General features: G+C 37.2%; 1 protein-coding gene across 5 annotated transcripts in view; it reads right to left on the bottom strand.

Annotated features, from left to right (window-relative positions):
- Positions 1-19,084, bottom strand: part of LOC122540110 (WD repeat-containing protein 7) — a 674,231-nt gene that overhangs the window by 596,977 nt on the left and 58,170 nt on the right. For 3 of the 5 annotated variants that reach the window (XM_043675451.1, XM_043675605.1, XM_043675531.1), the window contains 4 exons: positions 17,407-17,526; positions 17,098-17,243; positions 14,898-15,000; positions 2,909-3,046 (listed from right to left, as the gene is read on the bottom strand). In XM_043675451.1, coding sequence (XP_043531386.1) covers positions 2,909-3,046; positions 14,898-15,000; positions 17,098-17,243; positions 17,407-17,526 — 507 coding nt within the window. The remainder of the gene's footprint in view (positions 1-2,908; positions 3,047-14,897; positions 15,001-17,097; positions 17,244-17,406; positions 17,527-19,084) is intronic. The other 2 variants (XM_043675690.1, XM_043675775.1) reach the window with 1 other exon arrangement.

The raw sequence follows: 19,084 nt of genomic DNA, 5'->3' as shown, positions 1-19,084 counted from the left end.
AGGGATTGGAGGGCTGCGCGTTGTGAGGGTGAGAGGTTGGAGTGGGGGAGGGGGGGTAAGACAGGTTGAGGCGGTTAACGTCCCAGCGGCAGTTGGAAATGAAGAGGTCGAGGGCAGGTAATAGGCCAGCGCGGGGTGTCCAGGTGGATGCGGTGTGTTGGAGGTGGGTGAAGGGGTCCTCGGAAGGTGGGCGGGGATCCTGATTGTGAAAGTAAGCTCGAAGGCGGAGGCGACGGAAGAAGTGTTCGATGTCACGGCTTGTATTAAATTCATTGATGCGTGGATGGAGGGGGATGAATGTGAGTCCTTTGCTGAGGACTGATCGTTCATAGTTCAACCATCTCACAACCATGATAAGGGAGATCAGAGGCTGGTACTTTAAATAATACCACGTGTCTGAAAAGAAAGTTTCACCACTGCTTATACAGCTCAAACCAGAAGTGTGCCGAAATTAATAGCATAAACAACAAACAAAGAAATGCAGATGCTGGAGGTCAGAAACAAAATCAGAAATTGCTGGAAAAACTCAGTAGCTCTGACAACACCTGTGTAAAGAAAGCAGAGTTAACATTTCGGATCCAATGACCCTTCTTCAGAACTCCAGAACTTAATAGCACAAATCTGGCCAGGGAATTTGCAACAATGAAAAGTTCAAAAGCAATTGTAGGACAGCATGTATTTCATGTGCTGCTGATTCTATCCCCTCCAACTCTGAGGCTATGGCTGCAGTAGGAATATCTACAGCCTACAGCACAATGCATGAAGATGACTTGAACAGTGCTATCCTACCCTGCAGTCTCCTCCAGGAAGAACCAAGAGCATCAGTAGCGCCACAATACCTTCAAGTTCCCTCAAATTACAAACTTTATAAGCCTGGTCATACAGCAGCAATCATTTACTGATACTTCATCAAAATGCTCAATTCCATCACTTAACACCATAGCTGGAGCACTGTCAACACCTTGGTAGCAACGGTTCAGGAAGGCATTCACCATTACCTTTATAAGGCAACAAAGGTAAGCTAATGAACGTAGGCTTGGCACGTTACCCAGTTCAAGTACAAATAAAAGGTCACAATCTTCTAACCTGTTTAGAAAGTTGATAGTTTACATTTATAGGAATTTTTTTTTGAGTTTCAAGTCAACTACTTGAGTAAACATTCAAATAAAGGAACTCAATTTTAAGAAACAAAAGTTTATGCCTTGTTCAACACATTTACCTCTTTCACTGCTGGCATATCATTGAAAAGTTTACTTTTACTGTCGAAAAGCATATAAATATTCTGCCAAATACTTAAATTAGCAGTATTTGATACATTAATGACTGGTTAGTATAGCCTTACAGATACCACACATATACCAGCATTAAAACACACCAACACTACCAAAGTACACAAATGGTATGAATTTTTATTTTAAAAAATCAATGCATTAATCAGATTGTGCAAAATTTTGAATTACATTGCAACAACTTAAAATTCATTTCTGATTTCTTCAAAAGGAATTCATAGACAAATATGAATTAACTCCCTTGGTCGGTAAAAGGTACATAACCACAATCTTAAGATTGCACAAGGATTATAAAGGGTGAGTTAGAAAGGAGGAATACATGATCATAAAGATAAATGGTAAATAATCACAATATTCAAAAAATTAAAAATTAGTTGCCAAAATTATGCACAGCTATGGAAAAAGTAGAGAAGCAGAAACTAGGCTTTGTTACAGAAAAGTAGAAAGTAGAAAAAAATAGTTTAAGATGCACTCAAGTTTAGATGCAGGCAAGGCAGCCAAATAACCTAATTGTGCTGTATGTTTGAGGTTACTTTCACCAACAACAAAGCGTGAAATCAATTTTGGTTTCCGTTAAGAGTTGAAACTGCAAAAGAAAATGTGGTTTTAAAACAATATTCTTCAGATCAACAAAGGAAAATGCACCTTAAATTTTACACACTGTATAAAATTGTGAGCGCAGATAGTATTCTTTAAAAATCACAATAATCTGTGCTCCAGTATTCTCCAAACATAAGGAAATAATATTAATCCCCAACTCAACAACAAGAAAATATCAATTATTAAATAAATGGAGTTTTATGCAAAATTCCAAATATTAGATAGAAAAAATTGTGTCCTGTTTATAAACTGAACACAAATAACAATGAACCGTGAATAGCTTATGGATTGGATGAGAGATGTATATCTGGTAAATTACTTAAAACAGTGCGACACAAAAGTCTGTTAATAATTATTACATTCACTTTTTTCATTGTTCTCAATTTACATAACAGACTTGGTTTTAATTTACACATCAGAGAGGGCATTTATTAAACCATACCATGCTCATTGCTCCTCTCCAAATATAATTGAACATAATTATGAAAATTCCCTGAAATGAACTTTACAAAAAATGTTTTGAGCATCTTAATACATTAAATTCTACAGCAAAATCAATATAGCTTCATGTATACTTTGCTGTGTGAACTTGTGCCAAATTCACTATTTACCCTTGCTTGTGATTCTCCATTAATCTATGCCAGACTATATACAGTCATTAACAAATTTCATGGTAATAGTCTAAAATGAAGAAGTACCTCATAACAACATCTCACAGTAGAATGGGACAGACTATTATACATAAAGATACTATCCAGTTAGGGGTAAATATTATTCTAGTTACATTCTCTGGAACAAAAGAAAATCAGAAATGAATTGATTAGATGTTGCAATGTACATTCGAAAATAACTTGCTTTAAATTTTTAGGGGGTACCACATACCACTGTGTAAAAAATGATGAAAGCAGCAGCAAACCACCAGTCTACAATATTATTAACTATTGGTGATTTAGGCAAATAGCGCATAGCTGGACAGAGACACATAAATATAGAGGGAGAGAATGGTTGATGATTCTTACTGGTGCCTCAAAAGACCGAACACAAGATAACAGCTGCGGTGTGTAGAGCTCCCAGGCCTTTATAGGGTCAGGGTAACACTCATGAGGAACGTGGACAACTGCCTCCCCCAAATACCCAGACTCTAGATGATGGACACTCTGGCAAAAGGATAAATAAATGGTGGAGAAAGAGGAACAGAGCAAAAGAAAAAAGTAAATGAAAACAATTAATGTTCAAATCATATGCAACAATAATGGTTTTAACAAACATCCAGATAAATAAGATATGTAAGTGGTATAACAGTAAAATAAAACTTAAAATCCCCACAAAGCCAAATGAACCACTTATTGTAAAACAATTCTAAAATAAGGTAAACTTCAGATTTTTTTTAGTGTATCATACAATTGATTATGTAAAAAAAAATTGAAAATTAAATACAAGAGTTTAAAAAGAGCAAACATTAAATATTAAAACTCCATCTTGATTGGCAAGGTTACTTATTTTAAAAATATTTAACACAAGTATTAACACAAGTGATTAATTCCAATATATACAACTGCACATGACAACAAATAATTAAGAATCCAAAGGCATATCCTTTAACAAATGTCAATTATATCTTAATTCATTCAGATAATTAATGCATCCATCAATTAACCATTAAGACATTTTCAATGCTAAACACTGGTGGGAAAATCAAATTATTGGCCAGTAAACATTCAATGCCAAGAAAGGTGCTTTATTTACCAACAATCTCATAGTTTACCTATTAGCATTTTGCTTCTGTATTATTTGATTAAGCCTACAAAGGGTAGATGAGTTTCCTTCCTTTTTTATGAAAAACAGTGTCCAACGTCAAGTTCAATACACTTTCAACACAACAATTAATCATTATTGTATGTCATATACAGTGTGTTATCAGGCGACAACAGCACAATGGGAAGAAGAAAAGATTCACTGCACTACACAACTCAGTTTATTTAAGACTGTAATCCAATTGTCAGATGTCCCATACTAAAATAATCTGCTCAAAGTTTGTTCAAATTGCAAATTCTAATTATTTATTCGCTAATTAAAGAAAATTTAAGCAGGAATGGATATCTGCACTGTATTCAACATCAGAATCAGAGAATAAAAAAAGATTCTGAGGAAGTCAGTGTTTTGATAAGCATATTGTGAAGTTTCATCCTCAATTCACGCTAGATTTTCCAGAGAAAGGATCCTGTACGCAATTCCTTTATTTAAAGCAGTAAAGGTAGCAATCACACAAATCAGCTTTCAGTCTTAAATTACAGGAAAAAACTTCAACTAAATACTTGACTCACAATGAGTGAAAAAGATACGCTTTATGATTCACGTTCTGGGAAATCAAAATCCTGAAAACAAGAGAGTTCTTCCCGGAACACCATATTTTAATATTTCACAAAAACCTTGACTCTGGGGATCATATTTCCTGAAAATGTCAAGAATATAATTGCTGTTATTCTATACTAATATATAAGCAAGGACCAAATCAAAAACTGACAGGTCACTTTTTTGAAAGGATAAACTGTGATTTCTATACCACTTTTGCTATATTAAATTGGTACGTTTAAAGATTTTTGCTTTGTGAATACTGGATGATGTCCATAGGTATAGAGAGAATAATAACGGCAAGTTATTATACAAAGACTAGATAAGTACATATGGGGATGGTCAGTAATTGAATATGTTGTGCTAAATGCACAGAAGGAGGTTGAAGAAAAGGGAATGGAAAATATAAAGAAAGGAAGGAAATTAAGATTCACAAGTAAAAGACCTGGAACAATTTCAGGATGTGCCAAGCCATTCATCAGCTGCCTCAATGTAGGAAATATCAGCTTGCATACTGTAAGGTGACAAAATAGAGATAAGTGACTAGATTATCTTCAAAATTGCAACAGGACTTTTTTGATACATTTGAAAGACAGATGTGCCTACTTTTAATTAGGGTTCCAAATGAGGGCATCTCTGACAAACTAGTACTCGCATGATATTTCTGTTAAGTGAGTTTTTGCATTCAGCACCCTGGAATAGAGCTTGGAACTAGAGATTTATTATTATTCTTCTCTTTCCCGACTCCACCAGAATAGGAATGCATGAAAAACCTTGGGAAGATAACAAGACTATCATGCTGCAGAATTACTTTAGCAGAGTAGTAGATTGTAAGATTATAGGATATTGAACAGATTGCATGGATCATGTATGAGGCCTTGGTCAGATGGCATCTGTACAGGGTGTTGCCAAATCCTAGAATCATATTACTTTATATGAACACATGTATAGGAAACAATGACTTCTGCTCTCAGGATTCAAACAATGGCAGAAAGTTAACAAAATTAGGCATTCAAATAAAACCAAATTCGGCAGATGCTGGAATTCTGAAATTAAAACATAAGTTGCTAGAGAAATCTGGCTGGTCTGACAGCATCAGTGGAGACAGAAACAGAATTAACATTTCAAGCCAGATTCTTCTTCAGTTCTGAAAGACAGTGAATGAATTAGAAACATTAATAGTTGCACTCTCCACAGATGTTTCCAAACCAAGTTTCCCCAGCATTTGGATTTTATGTAAAACAAAATTGATATGTGTTTCTTTTTTAGGAAATTGAGACAGAGATAACCTTAATTGCTTCAATTAGATGATGGAAGAAATCAAGTCAATCAAGGAAATTGTTCTCTGTATCAAAGGGACCACTCAAATAAAACTGAGTCAAGTTAAAAAATGGAAGGAAATCTGATAATTTGTTTCATGTATACAAGAAAAACAATTGTAAGCAATTTAGGATTGTCAATGTTCCAAGCTTTTTAACAAAGTTCCTGGAATGGGACATGGGCATCCCAAACAATGCCACTGACTTTACTTTGGATAATGTAAGTAAAAGCAAAGAAAGAGGATGAGAAGATACAGATAGATAACACAAAAGTTCAAGAGTCCTCAGTAAGTATTAACAATGCGACAAAGGAAGGAACAGGAATAATTTAGGCCAAAAAGGAGTAACACACATGGAAGAAACAAGTGGCATAGTGAAGTTACTCAATGAATAATTTTCATATGCTTTTACCAAGAAGATGTTGCGTAAGTCATCAGGTGAAAGGAAGTATTTGAGACAATGCATGAGCTAAATATTGATGAAGTTTCAGATTGACAGGTTGACTGCAATTCAAATTATAGAATAAGAGTTATACAGCATGGAAACAGACTCTTCGGTCCAACTTGTCCACACCAACCAGACATCCCACTCTGCCAGAGTCCCTTTTGCAAGTATTTGGCCCATATCCCTCTAAACCCATCTAGATGCCTTTTAATGGTTGTAATTGTACAGGCCTCCTGCAATTGATACATTCAAGGATATTAAGAGAATTAAGTGAGGAAATTGCAAGGGCAATAACCATAATCTTTCATCAATACATTACATCCTTATTGAAACAAAGAAGAGTGGAAAGATTCGTCCAACATCACAATATTAGTCAGTTCAGACCTGTACCACTTCCTCTGGCAACTTGTTCTATATACACACCACCCTCTGCATGAAAAAGCTACCCCCCTCAGGTCCCTTTTAAATCTTTACCCTCTCACCTTAAATCTATACCTTCTAGTTTTCATCCATTCCACCTCAGGAAAAAGACCTTCACCCTATGAATGATTTTATAAATCTCTATAATATCATCCCTCAACCTCTGATGCTCCAGGGAAAAAAAGCTCTAGTCTACTCAGCATTTCCCTGTAGCACACACACTCCACTCCCAGTATCATCCCTATAAATCTTTTCTGCACCCTCTCAAGTTTAACAACATTTTTCCTATAGTAGGGAAACCAGAATTGGATGCAGTCTTCAAAAAGTGGTCTCACCAGTGTCCTGTAGAGTCACAACATAACATCCCAATCCCTATACTCAATGTTCTGACAATAGTCACAGGTCTCAAGACTGTCTCCTATCTTCAAGTCAATTTTGTATCCAATTGGCTAGCTCTCCCTAGATTCCATGTGATTAGACTGTTTAGTAAGATTAGATCTTACTAACCAGTCTACCATGCTGAAGTCCATATAGACACCATCTATTGCTTAGCCTACATCAATCTTCTTTGTCATCTCTTAAAAAAAAAACTCAAAAGTTCTTACATTAGAAGGGCGAATACATTCAAGAATATTAAAGGAATTAAGTGAGGAAATTGCAAGAGCAATCTTTCATCGACACAGGTGTATCCTTATTCAAACAAACGTCCGGCAACACAATACTAGTCAGTTCAGTCCCAGTGTTGAGAAAACTTTTAAAAAGGATAATTTGGGATAACAGTAACAGTCCCTTGCATAACTGTGGCTTAATTAAGCAAAATCAACAGTTTTTTAAGGGCAAATTTGCGTTTTACTAACTTGATTAATATTTTGATGATCTAACACAGGGTTGATGAAAGTAATGCTGCTGTTGCTCTGCATAGCTTTCCAAAGGCACTTGATAAAATGCCACATTACAGGCTTGTGATACATTTTAGATAAAAGAACAGGAGACATAATAAATAATTCCAGAGGGGATACAGGAGCAGATGGTCTTGACAGTATGCGAGTTCAAGCCATTACGCGTGACAGAAAAAGATTGAGAAAGTAAATAAAGAAATCTACAGGATCCTGAGCTTTATATGTGTACAAAAACTAAAAAGTTGTTATAAACCTTTAGAAGGCATTCTTTTAGACTTCAAATCCAGTGTTCTGTTGACGTTTTGAGAACCAGATGTCAGCAAGGATCTAAAAGAAATACAGAGTCCAAAATAAAGAATAGTTCCAGCGATAAGGAATTTCAGTTATCTGGATGGGTGGAGAAAATTGAAGAAGAGAAGGTATTATTGTATGATGTATCATTTCACAATCATGTGTGTTCTGGAGAGATAGAAAGAAATTGCTTCCACTCATAGAAGGTTCTGGAAGTAGATGGCAACCATAAATTACAACAGGCAGTAAAAAATCTTTTGGCATAGCAAGAGTTTAACACCCACAATGCTCTGTCTAAAAACATGTTGGAAGCACATTTAATTGAGGTATTCAAAATGGAATTGGATAAATATCTGAAGAGAAAATCTGCAAGGCTAAGGGTAAAGATGAGACAGTGGGATCAGGCAAATTGCAGGACATGAAGACATGATGGATCAAATTGCCTCCTTCTGTACTGAATCAGTAAAGGATGGTGGGAAAATGGGGAACAGGGGATATTGAGAGAAAGGATTCACATTGAAAAAACTTAGAGAAGAAAAATACCTTGCAGAGAGCTGAGACCATGGGATGCTTCAGCGTAATTGACTACTAATAAAGTCGTAATTTAAAACAGAAAGGGATGAATATTTATATAGAACATGGAACATTACAATGCATTACAGGCCCTTCGGCACTCAATTTTGTGTCGACCTGTGAATCAACCTGAAGCCCATCCAACCTAAACTATTCCATTTTCACCCATACGTTTATCCAATGACCATTTAAATGCCGTTAAAATTGGCAAGTCTATGACTGTTGCAGGCAGGGCATTCCAATGTCCCTACTTCTGAGTAAAAAAACTACCTTTGACATCTATCCTAGATCTATCACCCTTTAATTTACAGCTATGTCCTCTCCTACTGGCCTCCACCATCCGAGGAAAAAGGATCTCACTGTCCATCCTGTCTAACCCTCTGATTATCTTACATGTCTCAATTAAGTCACTTCTCAACCTTCTCTCTAACAAAAAAGGCAGAACATAAAATAACTGTGTGGAATGCACTCTAGCAATTTCTTATACTGCAGAGGCATTAAGAGCCAAATGATATCCTCCCTTGCCTGAGTTTCTATATTAACTGTCTTTTATGAAATCTAAACCACAAGGGAGCAGTTTAAAAATATTCATGCTGTGCTGAATTTAGGACTGTGTGCCCAAAGTGAAATGCACCAAACATTAAGCGTGCTAAAATAGTTAGAATAGTGAGAGCTTATTTTTCCCTTCACATGCCTCCTCTGCTTCAAAACTGAAGTAATTGATTCCTTACCAACATCAGTTCTTCTTTGGCATGCTGTCACATTTAGCCATTACCTCTACTTGAGCCTGGATAATGTCAATATAATTTGACCTAAGCAGAAATCTCAGCCAGGACTGATCATCATCTCAAGCATCATTTGTGGTCACTAATTACTGAAAAAATGGACACAGGCTGATATTCTTTTCTCTAACAATTCAGGAAAACTGTTGTAATATAAAAGCAAAATACTACAGATGTTGGTAAAAGTGCTGGAAAAGCTGAACAGATTTGGCAGCAGCTGTCGAGAAAGAGTCAACATTGTCCAATGCTGCTGCTTCAGAATTGGAAATTGTAAGCTCATTAACATAACCTCAATGAAATTGCTAAAACAGATTTGAATCAAACATTGGATCTTCATGGTTCACCCTGGGTGGTTGTGGTTATACAGTGCTGGAGAGAGATTAAGGCTGGAATAAGGAAAGCTGAGGAAAGGACGGCAGGCTGCACTAAAACAAACAGTAAAATACTCTTTAAACATATTAATTGCAAAAGATTTGTAAGGATACAGTAAGCCCATAAGGAACAAGCAGTATAAGCTGCTCACTGAAGCAAAGGGTAAGGCAGAGGTCCTAAATGAGTACTTTGTTTTGGTCTTTACCAAATGAGAAAATGGTGACAATGGCCCAGTTGAAAATGTGGATGTTGCGCACTGATCAGTATACTGATCGGTAAAAAAGCATGACTGAAAAGGCTAGCAGCACTTCAGGTAGAGAAGTCACCAGGCCCATCTGAGATTGCTGAGAGAAGTAAGGAAGCAAATTGTGGAGCTGTTGATAAAAATTTTCCAGGCCTCTGAACACAGGATTAGCACCAGGGGACTGGAGGATTGCAAATATGACATTGTTGTTTAAGAAAGGGACAAAGGATAACCCACAAAGCCATAGACCTGTCAGCTTGACATCAATAGTGGGAAAACTGATGGAAGCTATAATACGAAAAATAGGAAACAGGGTTAGGTATAGAAGGGCATTTCTCAGATTGTAAATGAGTTGAAAGTGGTGTTCCCTTGAGACTGGTGTTGGGAGCTTTGCTTTTTCTGATTTATATAAACAGTTTGAAGAGGTTGTTGAGGATCGAATCTCTAAATTTGCAGATGATACGAAGCTAGGGAGAATATTGAATTGAAGTATGATGCTGAATAATTTCAGAGGGACATTGACAAGTTACCCAAATGGGCAAACACTTGATATAAAAGGCAAGGTGATACATTTTGGTAGAAGAAACATGGACAGACAATAGAGGCTCAATGGTACAGCTTTGAGGAGATCATAGGGATCTCAGGGTACAGGTGCCTAACTCTCTGAAAGTGGCCAGGCAAGTTCTAAAGGAGGTTTATAGGAACCTTGGGCTTGTAATAGACACATAGAGTATGACAGCTAAGAACGGATGCTACACGTCTACAAATCATTGGTGAGACCACATTCAGAGTATTGCATTCAGTTCTGGGCACCTTATTTAAGGAAGAATGTTAAATCCCTGGCATGTGTGCAAAGGAGGAGATTTACCAGAATAATACAAGGAATGAGGGATTTTAGAAACAACGACCCTATCTTCTACCTTTGAGCCAATTTTGTATCCAAATGGCTACTTATCTCTATATTCCATGAGATCTCACCTTGCTAACCAGTCTTCCGACACCTCACCTGTGACTATCGATGATACAAGTATCTCAGCAAGGGCCTAGCAATCACTTCCCTAGCTTGTCACAGAGTTCTAGGATGCACATGATGAGGTCATAGAGTCATAGAGATGTACAGCATGGAAACAGACCCTTTGGTTCAACTCGTTCAGGAGTAGTATTAGAATCACGAAATTTTATATTGCAGAAGGAGGCCATTCAACCCCTTGTGTCTTTACTGGCTCCCAAAAGAGCAACCAGCTAGTCCCATTCTTCAGTCCCATCTTTGTAGCCATCTAATTTAATCACTTTCGAATATATATCCAGCTGTCTGTTGAAGCCTTATATGGATTCTGCACCCACCACTCTCCCAGTCCATTCTAAATCATAACTGCCTAAGTAAAGACGTTTCTCCTCACTCATGGCTGTCTTGCTGACAGTCTTGAAATTGTAACCCATAGTTACTGATTGACCAACTAATGGAAACTGAATACCCTTCTTTACCCTGTCAAAATTGTTCATAATAAAGTGACTTCTTATTCTCCTTGGAGCAGAGAAGATTAAGCTCAATGCAGGGTTCTTTTTCAGACTGGAGGCAAGTGATTAGTGGAGTGCCACAAGGATCGGTGAAAGTAGATTCACAGGTAGATAGGATAGTGAAGGTGGTGTTTGGTATGCTTTCCCTTATTGGTCAGAGTATTGAGTACAGGAGTTGGGAGGTCATGTTGTGGATGTACAAGACATTGGTAAGCCCACTGTTGAAATATTGAGTGCAATTCTGGTCTCCTTCCTATCGGAAGGATGTTGTGAAACTTGAAAAGGGTTCCAAAAAGATTTGCAAGGATGTTCACAGGGTTGGAGGATTTGAGGTCTTGGGAGAGGTTGAATAGGCTGGAGTTGTTTTCCCTGAGAGATGACCTTACAGAGGTTTATAAAATCATGAGGAGCATGGATAGAGTAAATATACAAGATCTTTTCCCTGGGGTCGGGGAGTCCAGAACAAGAGGGCATAGGTTTAGGGTGAGAAAAGAAAAATTTAAAAAGGGACCTAAGAGGCAACTTTTCCACACAGAGTATGGTACGTGTATGGAATGAGTTACCAGAGATGAAGGCTGGTACAATTGCAGCATTTAAAAAAGCATCTGAATGGGCAGGTGGGACTAGATTGGGCTGGGATATCTGGTTGGCATGGACAGGTTGGACCGAAGGTTCTGTTTCCCTGCTGTCATCTCTATGACTCTATAATAACTCTCAGAAAGGTTTGGTATGGAGTCTCAACATGCAATGTTAACCGAGATGCTGATGAGGTTACTTTGTGCATCCAATTTCTTTTCAAATTTCCAACATGACCACTAAGTGTAATGTGTCGTCAATGTAATTTTTTTATTAGTATTTGTTGGTGAAAAGAATTACTCTTCCTCAAGTCAGGAGTAATTTCTGAAATACTCTGGTGTAGAATATTTCAGGAGACTGTCAAGTAGCTTCTGCATGTAAGGACTGATCAGGGGTTTGAACCTCCAATCTGTGAACTGGACACATGAAAACCATGAATGTACATTTCTTCTGCATCTGACTGAGAAGTTCATACAGTTCAACAAACTACATGCTTTATCTAACATACCTTTATCAGTCAAGATAATCAGAATGTATTGGCTCTCCGAAAATGTTGTTGGTCCCAAGTTTCAGAGAAAGACAAAATGCAGTTTTAATGTACGCTATCAGTTTAACTTAGTTCTATATAAGTTACTCTGTTTCATAGCGCATTAGTTACAGACCTGAGTCACCAGTCAGCAGATGCAAAAACCAATAAGAGGATCATACCAACATCCATTTGAGTCTTCACAATAAAAGCTATATGGTACCTATTATACTACAGCATCCTCTACTGGTTAAGTGATAGACTGCAGTAATGTTATTCTCAAAGAAAATGATAGACTGTGTCCACTTATGATATCATTACAATGTATTACCAATTAAACACTGTATAAATTCTATTTCACCAGTTGATTATTTACAAGTAACATTTTTACTCCAGACCTTAGCCAGCCATGAATACTTCAGATATCATACTGAAAGAGGTAGTCCGTGCACAGTGCCTGTGAACAACAATGCGGAATTGATGTGTCACACCTCAGCAGCCATTTTCTAATTGTTTTGACCTTGGTCCTTATAAAGAGCTTTGCCCAAGAAAATATAACTCAATTTAGCAGTTTGACAAAGTCCCCTTGACTGAATCTTATGAAAGAATGTAATTCATTACCCCCTTTATGGAAATTGAAATTTATACAAGATTGGAAGATAATTTTAGATAAAGTGCTTTTTACTCAAATACAGTAGTTTTCTTAAATAGAAAAATAAGGTAATTTTTAACCATTCATTCATATTATTGCCATGTGAGGGATTTTGCTCACTGCAAACCAACATTATCTTAGGACACAATGACTGCACTGTAAAAGTGGTCTTAAACCATTAAGGAGTGTCCTGAGAACATAAAAACCATAATATCATTCTTTTCTTTAATTCTTCATGATATTAGATCTCAAGTTCACTCGATCACTGGATGAGAGAGCTGACTTATCACGAGAAGTTGAATAAACTACCTATAATCTCTCAAGTTTAGGACAAGGAGACGTGATCTCATTTGAACATACAAGATGGTAAAGGGCTTGACAGGGTAGACACAGAGGTTGTTTGCTCTTTCTGGAGAACCTGGAAAATAGGAGCAGAGTCTCAACCAGTCAGTCAATCACACAGACTGAACACAGGCAGAATTATTCACTCAAAACTTTGTGAATGCTTGGAAATGTTCTTGAGGTGGTGGTGGTAAGTTGCTTTCTTGAACTGAAGTCCATTTGGAGTGGGAACATCACAGTGCTGTTCTTGTTTCTAGTCAATGGTAAAGCTCAGAGTGCCGGTAGTAGGACACTCTCCAGTGGGAGCAATGTTCTTCAATGTCAAGAGGATATGGATAGACTCTCTCCTGCTGGATAAGGTTCATCACCTGTCACTTGTGCAGTGTGAATGTTACATGGCATTTATCAGCCCAAGGTAGAATTTTGAGTGTGTGGTGAAGGAAAGACACAGCAGGTCAGGTAGCATCCGAGGAGCAGGAGAATCACATTTCGGGTATAAGCCCTTCAACAGCAAACATTGATAAGGAGCAGACAAAAAAGTGAAGTTGAAGCTCTACATCAGCCATCACCACAGTGAATAGTAGGTTAGGCTTGGCAGTTCATAATGTCTGCTCCAGCTGTCTTTGCAATTCAGAATAAATATTCATCTCACCTTACATAAAGTGTACACGTCATATGAGAGTCACCAATGGACACAACAAACTCTGCATTATGAACCTTTAGTCACGCCCTTGTCTGGAAAAATATTTATCAGAAACCAAATACTCCTGATCACAAGGTCTGCCATGACAATGAACTCGGACACTGAATATTAAAGAATACACAGCAGTGTATGGTGTTAAGCGTACACACTAGCAATGATCAAGACCATATAGTCAAGCCCATGCTTAAGAATTTGTGCCTTGTATAATTTTTCACCAGTCCTAGATTTTTAACATGTATCCTTATTGAAACTCAAGAAAATTGAATGAATGCTGCCAACTCCAAGTACAACTGAAGTATGAATGAAAGGGGCAATTTTAATATTGATCTGGAAGTAAATGTTGCAAAAGCTTAGCCAGTTCAAGTGAGTAGCTTTGTCTAGAACAACTTTATGGAATCAAGCCAGTGCTTGGATGATCAACATAACTGAAGTCAAAATTTTTGATTTAGCATTCAACAAACGTTTTACTTTGCAGAAGTACTAGTTATTGAAATATACTTCTCTTAGTGATTACAAATTATTTTTCAAAACTTCAAAAGTCAAAAAGCTTTACAATTGCAAAACCCAGAGTATATCAGAGTAGAATTTAGTAGAGGGTGCTCAAAAGCCAGCTGAACTCAAGACAGGAATCAAATTGAGCCTAGTTTCCAATACGGAAGCCTAGTTTCAATATAATCTTAAACCATGACGCAGGGATACAAGTCCATTTCAAAAAAGCTTATCCTCTTACAGTGCAATATAGGATGCATATCTTGTGCTGAAGGTTTTAAACTGAGCAATGAAAATGTGACAGTGTAATAGTTTAATGTCAATGGGTCCTATGAAGAGTGGATAACCAGAAGCTCAATGCTTTAGATAACCTGAAATTAACATTTCCACTTTCTAATACGACAACCTTAATAAATACATCCAAAAAACAAGCAAAGCAAAATATTACATATCAACGAAAGTAAGCTATTTACTAAAATCCAATATGTGAACAAAGTATGGCTTACAGATTTATCTTTCCAGTCCAGCACCTTAAATAATAATGGAGGAATGGAGTTCTCAATGGCTTTGCCAACATTACTGCGGAAGGACTCACTGGCTGGTAAGCAGCTGTTAGAAAAATACAATTTTTTTTAAATTCACATAAAAATCACCACATATTGGAAGATACTAGTACAATAAAATGTACCACAACAGTGAAAAATAGAATAGCACTTACTGAAGTTTCAGTATAGAGCCATAGAGATGTACAGCACGGAATCAGACTCTTTGGTCATACTCGTCCATGCCTACCAGATATCCTAAGTTAATCTAGTCCCATTTGCCAGTATTTGGCCCATTTCGTGCTAAACCCTTTCTATTCATGCACCCATCCAAATGCCTTTTGAATGTTGCTGTTGTACCAGCCTCCACCACTTCCTCTGGCAGTTCATTCCATACACACACCACCCTCTGCATGAAAACATTGTCCCTTAGATTTCTTTTATAACTTTCCTCTCTCAATGTAAACTTATGCCCTCTAGTTTTGGGCTCCCCCTACCTTAGGCTATTCACTTCATCCATGCCCCTCTTGATTTTATAAACCTCATTTAGGTCATCCTTCAGCTTCTGAAACTTCAGGGAAAACAGTCCCAGCCTATTCAGCCTGCCAATTTGACTCAAATCCTCCAACCCCAGCAACATCCTTGTATATCTTTTCTGCACCCTTTTAAAGTTTAACAACATCTTTCCTATTGCAGGGAGCCCAGAACTGAATGCTGTATTTCAAAAGTGGCCATACAACAAATGTAAGAAAGTGCCTTAACACAAACAAATGCAATATGCCTAAGTGCATAAATACAGATTTAGTTTTATGTAAGGACAATACTAAGAACTACAATAAGAATTATATAACTAGTTTAAATAAATGCTGCTAATTATGTCAAGTAACTACTTCAAAAAACAAATAGTGGAGAGCTCTATTAGGCCTGCATTCTAACATACTGTTGTTCACTGCAGTAGTGTTCATCTGCTAAAAAAAACCTTAATTGGACACTTCAAACAAAATGTAAAATATCTGACCAGATTAAATTCATTAAATAAGCTTTTTGTTGTTAGTGAACCAAACGTGAAAGTGGTTGATTTGAGGTCACTAAATCAACTCTCACTTTTTTGAAGTCTTCTAGAATTATACTGATTCTTCAGAACTCTGCAGAAACAGTTATTGTGTTTCAATATATTTTTAATTACAATCCTTTACCAATTTTAATGCTGAGAATACACAACAAAATGGTATGCAGGAGATACAAAGTTTAAGTAGGTATTTGACATGCAGCAGAACCTGGGATGGGGAAGCAGAGTGCAGCTGCATGGCCAGGCATGATGGCGTGGGAGCAGTCTTGTGTTTAATTTGTAAATAAAGACAACCGAAAACTTTATTAATAATGGACTTTAATCCTAGAATTCCACAATATTATCACAAGCGCTGCTCAAATTTATAAGCAATGAAGCCTTTGATCTAGCAGGAGATCATGGTAGGAGAAACCCAGATATTACAAAACTGGAAGTGAACTTAAGTTTTGGCATGACATCTGTGCTTTGATTCTGGCAGAGTTTTACTATATCAGCAAAGATGGCACATGACACATGCCTAAGTGGAGGTCCTTGTTTAGCAACACTGGGATTTGATTTTCAAAGGGATCTCATAAAACATGGAATTTACTATTTCATCATAGATTCCTGAATGTGCAAGTTTATGGCCATCTTTCCTCTCAGGTACATAAACATGTATGAAAATCTAAAAACAAAAGCAAAAAATTTTCTAGATGCTACAAACCGGAAATAAAAACATCAAAGGCCATAGATCTGAAACATTACAACTATTTCTCTTCGCACTAGTGCGGTTGACTTGCCTACTTGCACCATTGTTTTTTTTATTTAAGAAAATTTCAAAATTTAACATACTATGATTAAAGTACAACAGGCAATTAGAGCTTTCATTTTATTTGAAAATTGAACTGAAATTAAAGTGATGAAACACACTTTGTCTATGCTTTATCAAATCAATTTACCCATTTCATTAATTGGAATGTTAATGCAGTATTTTCTGTCAACCTAACAAGTGGTACACAACATCAATCTGGAATTATATTTACAAACATTGCTCCTGAAGTGTGAAGAGTGTGATGCAAAGCAGCAATAAAAAACATTTTGGAAGTTCAAGCCTACCTGGGTGGTAGCTGGTAAGTGAAGCTACTCCCATCTTCTGTCCAAATGACAACTTTTTCAGCATCTACAAATTCACCCCCAGTCCAATACTGATCATTAGTGCTAGATACTGAGCAGAGCAGAGAAAAATCTCCAGCATCAAACACCTGAAAAAAAGAGCAAAGAAATATAATGCTAAGACAATTAAGTGTAAAAGCCATAATAACTGAATGAATTGTTAAATTTTTATATTACAGTTTTACATTTAAAAATTTGATCTCAAACTTCTCCTCCTTCAATGATCTCATACATCAGTACATAAAGTCTTACCCGCCAATATTTGGAGCATACTACCAGCAGAGATTGCTGTGTATATGTGCAAAATGAAATGCTTTGGCAGTTCAGGCAGTAAATAGGTTTAGATTCCTCTTCAAATACTGGTTCAGTATCCTATAAAGTAGAAAAAGTTTATGAAACATGTTGGTGCTCTTCATGTTGCTCCCACTTGGATTTAGAGTATTGTAATCAATTATAAATAAATCAAAACTTATCAAAGTAAACAGAGGCATTATAATCAATAATATAAGCTAACAAAATCAAGTGTGGCACTCAACCACCCATTATTACAAGCACAATATTTTTCTTCTTTAGTAACTCAGCTGAAATGATTAGCATGTAAAGTAATCTCACAATTTGATCAGTGTCTAATTCTGACATGTGATCTCTGAGGATGACACTCTTAAAAGAGCAACAACACCAGTCATTGCGAGTGTGGTGCTAGAAAAGCACAGCAGGTCAGGCAGCAGCTGAGGAGCAGAAGAATTGACGTTTCGGGAGTAAGCCCTTCATCAGGAATATCAGAAACAACAGCAAAATTCTCAAGAAACCTGAACCTTAAGCAAAGAGCCACAGATGCTGGAAATCAAACAAAAACAAAATGCTGGAAAATCTCAGCTAGTCTGGCAGCATCTGTGGACACAAAGCAAAGTTAACATTTTAGGTCCAGTGATCCTTCTTCAGAACTGGACCCAAAATGTTAATTTTGCTTTCTCTCCACAGATGCTGCCAGACCTGTTCAGTTTTCCCAGCAATTTCAGAATTAAATCTGAACCTTACCTAACTAAGAAATTCAGCCTTGTGCCTGTAATAGCTTTCTAGAGCTGACCTTGCCTCATTTGATTGCATTGCAAGGAATTTTAAGGAGATCCCAGACAATTAGATAAGTTACACTAGACAGGAAGAAACCTTTCCCTTTGATGGAGAGATCAATCACCAGAAAACATAGATTTAAGACAAGGGGCAGAGGTTTAGAGATGTGGGGAGAAACCTCTTCACCCAGAGGGTGATGGTAATCTTGAACTCACTGCCTGTGTGCCTGTGTGCATGTGTGCAAACACCAAAGGAAGGGCCTGCAACATTCTGGCAATTTGCCAGAGTCCATGCTGGTCCACAGGTATCTCTGTTAAAAAGACAAGTGATGATTTTAGGTTGAGAGCATGATGCAAGCCAAGGAAATAGGTTCCATGAATAAATAGAACTTGCATATATACAACATATCATGAACTATGCATTGCTTGGTCATATCACGAATCACAAGTAACCTTGCAGGTAACCAGAGGGAAAACATGATGAAGAAAGTAAAATAAAAGTAATTAGCAAAACAAAGACATCTCAAATAAAGTGTACCTTGAAAATTGAATAATATTTGCTGATAATAAGGATGGCATCAAGATCCAAAAATTCATTATTCCAGTCCATTGGGTATTCAGAAACCAGTAGGAATCACAATGTTAGGGCTGTATTACCATTACAGTTCTTCATGATGCATGGAAAATCTCTTCCAAAAAAATGAAACTAATGATTACAGAACAGAACAGTGGGCGGCACGGTGGAACAGTGGGCGGCACGGTGGCAGTGGTTAGCACTGCTGCCTCACAGCGCCAGAGACACCGGTTCAATTCCCGCCTCAGGCGACCGACTGTGTGGAGTTTGCACGTTCTCCCCATGT

Source organism: Chiloscyllium plagiosum, chromosome 1 (assembly GCF_004010195.1).
Source record: "Chiloscyllium plagiosum isolate BGI_BamShark_2017 chromosome 1, ASM401019v2, whole genome shotgun sequence".
In the NCBI taxonomy this organism is placed as follows: domain Eukaryota; kingdom Metazoa; phylum Chordata; class Chondrichthyes; order Orectolobiformes; family Hemiscylliidae; genus Chiloscyllium; species Chiloscyllium plagiosum.
This window is presented reverse-complemented; position numbering and strand designations above follow the sequence as displayed.